This window comes from Nanorana parkeri, unplaced genomic scaffold (assembly GCF_000935625.1).
Source record: "Nanorana parkeri isolate BGI_ZX_2015 unplaced genomic scaffold, ASM93562v1 scaffold20, whole genome shotgun sequence".
Lineage (NCBI taxonomy): Eukaryota > Metazoa > Chordata > Amphibia > Anura > Dicroglossidae > Nanorana > Nanorana parkeri.
The window spans coordinates 2052462-2059651 of NW_017306288.1; the positions used below are offsets into that span (position 1 = coordinate 2052462).

At 41.5% G+C, this 7190-nt stretch overlaps 1 protein-coding gene across 1 annotated transcript in view; it reads left to right on the plus strand.

Moving 5' to 3' along the window:
• KTN1 (kinectin 1) overlaps positions 1–6976 on the plus strand; it is a 116069-nt gene extending 109093 nt beyond the window's left edge. The window contains exons 48-49 of the mRNA XM_018562132.1: positions 610–733; positions 6491–6976. Coding sequence (XP_018417634.1) covers positions 610–733; positions 6491–6495 — 129 coding nt within the window. The 3' untranslated portion in view covers positions 6496–6976. The remainder of the gene's footprint in view (positions 1–609; positions 734–6490) is intronic.
• The last annotated feature ends 214 nt before the right edge of the window (positions 6977–7190 follow it).

A 7190-nucleotide genomic window follows, 5' to 3' on the forward strand; every position in this document is an offset into this window, starting at 1 on the left:
CGTTTTGCGGTGCATGTGTTAACCGCGACTTGCAGCCCACAAAACGCGCGTCAAACGTGCGTTTACGAGGGCTATCCGGCTGTATCCTAATGGATACGCGCGGAAATACGCCCCAAAGAAGCTCCTGTACTTCTTTGGGCATAGAACCATAGAGAGAACCATGCCCACAGGAAATAATGGGATTTCACTTGCAGGGCGTTTTACAGCGCGTCGATCAATGGCTCTAAAATTATTGCTCTCACTCCGTTTGCGGCGATATGCAACATATATGCGTGTGTATTAGGGGGGCGCGGACTAAAAATGTTTAAAAAATAAATGTTATGCTTCTTTATTTTTTTTATGAATCTTTCATTTTTTTTTTTTTACATACAACTTTATTGCTATTACGTGGGGGGCTAAATATGTATATATATATATATGTGTGTGTATATATATGTGTTAAGTTCACAGTCCAGTTTCTACTTTGTCCAGTTTCTTGATCAGTGGTGTTGATCAAGTATAGCTCTTATGTAACTAATGAGCAGGCGTTCTTCCAACAACTGTTTGTAGACTGTGGAACTGTGAACAGTATTGTAACATGTCGGTTTTACACTTGTGTCTTCTACCCAGGAGGATCAGGAGAGGATAGAGAAGATGCCACGAAATTTAAGCCAGACTGTCACACAACTGCAGCAGCGTCTTCAGGCAGTGAACCAGCAGCTCACAAAGGGACGAGAAAACGTTCAGATTATAGGTATAAGATGATGAGTGAATCATTTTGTCTCTTGGCTGGTTTACCTTTCCTTGTTTTAAGGCCTCCTGGGTAATATGTTGGGTATTAACCCTTTGGCACCCATTTAGAGAGAGGAGGCTCTGTCTGAATTGTATGCATAATACACATAACCATCTCCTATCATGGTAAACCGAACAGTAGAGAATCGCTCACATCAACAGTCTATTTGGGAACCTCCATATTTCTTATAGTACTTTATAGTAAAACATAAAGTGTTATTATCTGTGTGAACGAGGCCTCATGTTAGGATATTCGTGGAAATATACAGTCACGTGAAAGTGTAAGTACACCCTCTTTAAATTATATGGTTTTGCGTTTCAGAACATAATAAAAATCATCTGGTCCTTATTGCGGTTCTTAAAATTAGGTAAATACAATCTCAGATGAACAAGAACACATGACCTATTACACCGTGTATTTATTTTACAAACCTGAAGCCAAAAGGGAGAAGCCATGTGTGGAAAACGAAGTACACCTTGATTCAATAACTTGTAGCAGCAATACCTTGAAGTAATCATTTTCTGTATGACTTTATCAGTCTCTCACATGGTTGGGGAAGAATTTTGGCCCACTCTTCTTTACAACATTGCTTCAGTTCATTGAGGTTTGTGGGCATTTGTTTATGCACAGCTCTTTTAAAGGAGAACTATGAGGTGAGTGCTTTTCACTCACCTCATAGTTCTAGCCGACCCGTGGCAATGAGACTGTCACAGGTCGGCTCAGTAGATCGGTTGGTGAGCGAACACATACCGGCGTTCGCTCACCTCTCGATCCTGTCACCGTTCTCTGCCGTGACAGGGGAGGGGCTGGATTCCCCCTCCACGCTCCGGTCCGCCAGCGCTGACTGGCGGAACGGACGGGCGAAGGGGCGGGTACAACTGACTCTGCCTCTAGATAGGCAGAGCCAGCTGTCAGTCATGCAGCTGGGCGGATCCCGGCATAATTGTCGGGATCCGCTGCGGCATCTCGGTATACAGCTACAGCTTGCGGTATACTGAGCTTAGGGTGACGGGAGGACGCTAGTTTGTGTCCTCCCGTTACCCTAAGGAGAACTATGGGGAAAAGCCTTAACCCCATAGTTCTCCTTTTAAGGTCCAATCACAGCATGCTATGTTTGGTTTTTGCCAAATGTGGCGCTGTGGAGTATGGCCAAACATCTCCACTTTGGTCTCGTCTGTCCAAATGACATTGTTTCAGAAGTCTTGTGGTTTGTTCAGATGCAACTTTGCAAAAATAAGCCATGCTGCCATGTTCTTTTTAGAGAGAAGAGGCTTTCTCCTGGCAACCCTTCCAAACAAACCATACTTGTTCAGTCTTTCTCTAATTGTACTGTCATGAATTTTAACATGCTAAGTGAGGCCTGTAGCACCTAAGGTGTAACTCTTAAGACTTTTACAATTTCTCTGAGCATTGCACGGTCTGACATTGGGGTGAATTTTCTGGAACGTTTACTTCTGGGAAGATTGGCAACTGTCTCAAATGTTTTCCACCTAGTAATTTTTCCCACTGTAGAATGATGGACTTTAAATAGTTTGGAAATGGGCTTCTAACCTTTTCCAAATTGATGGGCAACAGCAATCGCTTCTCTAAGGTCATTGCTGATAACTTTCCTCCTTGGCATTGTGTTAACACACACCTGAATGCTCCAGACCAGCAAACTGCTAAAACTTTGGCTGGTCGCACTTGCTAATGGTTTTCAAGGGCATTTGATTACAGCACCTGGTTTCCACTTAGCCTCTTCATTCCACTTCATTCCAGCACTACATGGTACTTGCACTTATCTTCTGAACCCTGCCGTTCCAAATCTTGAGTTTTGTAACGTTCATGTTTCAACGCTGCTTGGTAGTGTTTTTCGCCCTGCCTTGTTATGCCTCGTGCATTTTCCTGTTAGCCCAGTGATGGTCAGCTAGACAGGGTAGGGATAGCACTTAACACTATCGGAGAAGATAGAAATGGCCTGGTTGCAGCAACCCAGGATTTGTGGCACCCAGAATGCAGCAGGATGCATCAAAATACTGTAGTTCTGAAACCCGTAGGTACTGTTTGGGTATTGACAGATGCCCTTTAAAATCTGACAATTTGCCTTTTCAGGGCAAAGGAATGGGGTCTTTGGAAAGAACAAGCCCTTATTCACTAATACATGCCCTTGCCACGGTTTGCCATTAGAGCCAAGAATCCAGACTCTATGTATGCTGTGTCTTAAGTGCACATAGGGTTAATTACTTATTTCTTCCCTCATTTGGTCATATTCGGGCTTGGCGACTGGCCACTTAAGCCCAAACTCTGCATCCTGACAGGAAGGGCAGGCAGATGCTTGCTTCCCCTTACCCAGAAGCACTAGGTGAGTTTCAGCAGGTCAAGAATTGTTCCTTCTGGAGACTGTTCCTTTTCCATAAGGGGGCAAAGTGACAGTCTCTTTAAGCGGTAGATATTTTAGTATCTTGTATTTATTAGTGTACAGTAGTGGTGTATTATTTCTAATTTTTCCTATATGTTCTAGGTTTACAAGTAAGACCTAACATTTCTCTTATGTGGGTTAACCATGCGGATTCTTTGAACATAACGTTGGTTACAGTGCTTCCCAGTGGTGGTACTTTCACATTGCACCCTTATCTGAGGGGCAAGTAGGCCCTATTTACTGACCGTGAGATTTTGAAAGGTCTGATGGGGATGACTTGGCAGTGAAAGATACAATTCAAAAGCCTTGCTACAACTAGCAGGTCTTATAGCTCCTGCCAGCAGATTCTCCTAGCAGATGCGCTGCTCTTTAAATCAAATTCCCTGTAGGGCGATTTAACAGAAATACATTACAGCAGCAAAAGTTGTCATTTAAAGAAATTGCAAATGAATCTTGTAAATAATGCGGCAGATAATAAGGTGCTTTTAGAAAGTTCTTTAATCTCCAAATGCACTGTATTATATCAAAGTGTTATCCTTCAAGCCTTGCCTCCAGCCTTATCACCCAGAGATAAGTGGCCACTAATGTATGCATTCCTCCCATCTGTTAGGTAATTGGTGTAGATAAAACACTTTATTTATGAACTTTATTCTATGGCCTCTGCAAACACAGCCTCTGTATGAATGAGACTGTCCTGCCGCTCGGCGGTCAGGGTTGCTAACAGGTGCTCTTATTGCTCAGGGAAAGCTGATTTCAGCTGTCGATTTCAGGTATATTTTGTGTGCGTTTTATGGATGGATAGATATAGAGCCCAGAGGCATGCAACAAAAAAGAATAAAAAAGGTCTGAAGGATAATACATATCAGTGGAGACTGAGGGATAATATGTACAGAATCAAGGGGAGACATGGTTGAAACCTTTAAATACATTAGTGGTGGTAACATAAGGTTAGGAGGACAGCATTTTTAGTACAATCAAGAACATGGGGATATGACCTAGCAGGAGCAAAGTGGGAGATTAGCAAACATCCGTTCACTTATCTTCCCTGTGAAGAGTGGACCTGGAAGCGCTCACCTCTGAGCACTTCTGGGTTCAGGACTGTGACCCCTGGCTTTTCTGGCCAGGGAAGAAACTGATGAAGTGCAGAAGGGTGATGTTGGGGATCTAATAGACCCATGCTATGTCTTTAAGCAGAACCTGTCACATGCATGGTTATCATACAGAGGGCTTGTCAACCCCTTGTGATAGCGATAAAGTTTAGTTAAAACTAAGTAAAAACAAAGTTTATTATAAGATTAATGTTCAAGAAATGGCTGCTGCGCACATATTGGGAATTACCAGGCATGCCAGAGTAAGAGTAATAATTCTAGTGCTGTCATTTACGGTTTACTCCAAATTCATGAGCTGTAAGGGCTTTCAAAGTAACGCCTATGGACAATTTTGGGTAGTCATTTTCTGCCCTTTCACGGGCCCACACAATTTTTAAGGGTTGACATATTTGGTTTCCGTTTACTCAACACAACCTCACCAAAAAAACATGATGATGTGTTTATATGCATTAAAACTAATTTGAGTGTAATTTTTACTAAAATATAGGTTTTATAAACAGCAGTGCAAATATCAAGGGAAATATCAACATTTTTTAACTACCACCATTTTATTGTACTTGGAATCGTATATGTAATGTTTTGGGGTTTGTGCATTGTAGTATGTGTGCGCAAAATAAAAAAATACTCGGGCAGGGAAAGGGTTAGGCCTACTGACCAGACAATGAAGCATTATTACAATGATGAGGCGTTTACTCTGAACTCTCCTCCTACCATTAACCTGCTCATGGCAAACCAAAAAAATTACTTGGCCTTACGGTAAACTGGAATCGTATGTGTACTGTGTGAAAAGCCAATATGTTCCAGGCATGTAGCGAGAGGAATGCTACACCCTGAGCCATGCTGACTTTTTATTCATTATGTATGATCTTTTCAATACAGCAGATTCAAGTTTAATGGCGTGTTTCTTTTCTGACTCACTCTTGTGGCAATTGTGCATATATCTCCTTCCTGGTGTTTCACCTGCACTAAAACTGATTGTTGGAGTAGGGTCATAGAAGATCTGCAGAGTACCTTCACTGCACAATCAGACTTGTGCAACAATCTCTGGACACAACCTATCTAAGAAGATCTTAAATTAATAATCTGGCCTCTGTAAGCTGAGATCTGATTGCCGTGCTGGGAATCTATCCAATGTGGCGCAGTAATCAGGCTTTGCATTTAGAAGTAAGGACCCAGAGATTTGTTAGGCAGCAGAATGTATGCCAATATCACTACATTGCAGCAGTGGTCTCTCCCGCACTTAGGTCTATGCCCTTTGCACGTCAAGTCTGTCCTGCTGCTCTAACGTGGATGTACCTTATGACTCTCTGGTTTCTTCTTCCGGTATTCTGATGAGTTATACATCTGTCATTGGTAGTGTGCTGTTTGCATCATCATTGCTTTTGAAGTGCTTTATTAAAAAGATATAAGATGCCCAAATGAATGACGCTTTATGTTCATGAGTAAATAATTGCATGTAGTTTTTTAAAATGCAATCAATGTAAATACTTGAATTTGACCTGATATCAGCTTCTTGCTATCATCCCCTATAAGGAAGAGCTAAGACTTGGAGGGAGTGAAGCCGCACAAGGAGCCAGTCATATGTGCTAATAAGGGATTTGCTGACAGAGGGATTAACTCATCAGTGTGCCACTTCTCCTTTCACTGTCCAATCACAGGGTGGGGGAGGGACAAGACCTTGTAAGCGTTATTGATCTGCAGCAGAAGCAAAATCAGGTTGTATGCCCTGAATGAACAGAAATACTCCAATATATGTATTTCATCTATATATTCGCTATGTACCTGGAGCTCATCTTAAAAGAACTACTCCATTTTATTTTACTAAACCTTGGAGTGTCGTTTTGGTGTAGGGACAAAAAAAGACACTCGCCTGATCCTTGGTCCTGCAGCAGTAACTGCTCACCTATCTCCCCCTCTGCTCCAGCTGTATGTCCCTTGGTATCCTCATGTCTAATGAACCTGCATTAGATGTGATGATGTCACAGGTCCGGAGACCACCAGAGCCCAGGGGAGAAGAGGGTCAGGTAAGTATATTTTCTTTATTGTCGTCCCTAGATCAAAATGAGCACTTAACCCTTGCTGTGCAGGGGTAGCCCCACTGCAAGGGTTCATTTTAAGAGTCCTTTTTTAAATGGTCCTTTTTATTTTGTTATAATAGAATCTTTTTTTTTTTTTTTTAACTAACTGATTTTGTGTCCCGTCTCTCCACAGGATGAAATAGCTGAGGGTCTCCACCACTGAGGATAAAATGGAAGACATTGTAATCATATTTTGCCAAAATTAAAGCCTTATTTATGTCTTCACCCTTTCTACTTTGTCAGAAACACTGAACAGTGCTACGTCTTTTCTAATTCTTATTAAACTACTGATTGAAAACAGGACGATAATAAACATAAAAGGAAAAAGAAAAAAAACACTCCGCCGACAGTTTAGTTTTATAGTAAAAAAAAAGAATAAAAATAATTCATTCTTTTTGGATATATAGATCTTTACATTCCTGAAGCTGCAGTAAAGACGTCTACCTTTTTTCTTTTCTCTTATTTTGTTCAATACAGATTTATGCAGAAGAATCAACTATGGTAAAGATGATGTAACAAATATATATATCCTTTTATTACAGACGTTGTACACTGTTTTACTTAAATCCACTTTGGAAGTAGACACCTCCTCGACCTCAAATAAAACACTTTATTTTTATTTTCTTCTGGAATTATCTCAGCAGATGAAGCAGGGGCCAGGCCTAATAGCGGCAAAGAGTCTTGTGTATCAAAAGTCAGCTTGAGGTATTTGAGTGAGAGTGTCTGTCAGGTGGCGTCTGTGTTCCCACAGCGGCCTGCAGCTGCTATGGACTATAATGCAGACATGGAGCAATAACATGTCAACATATGCAGCAAAAAGCTAGGAGCCTAAA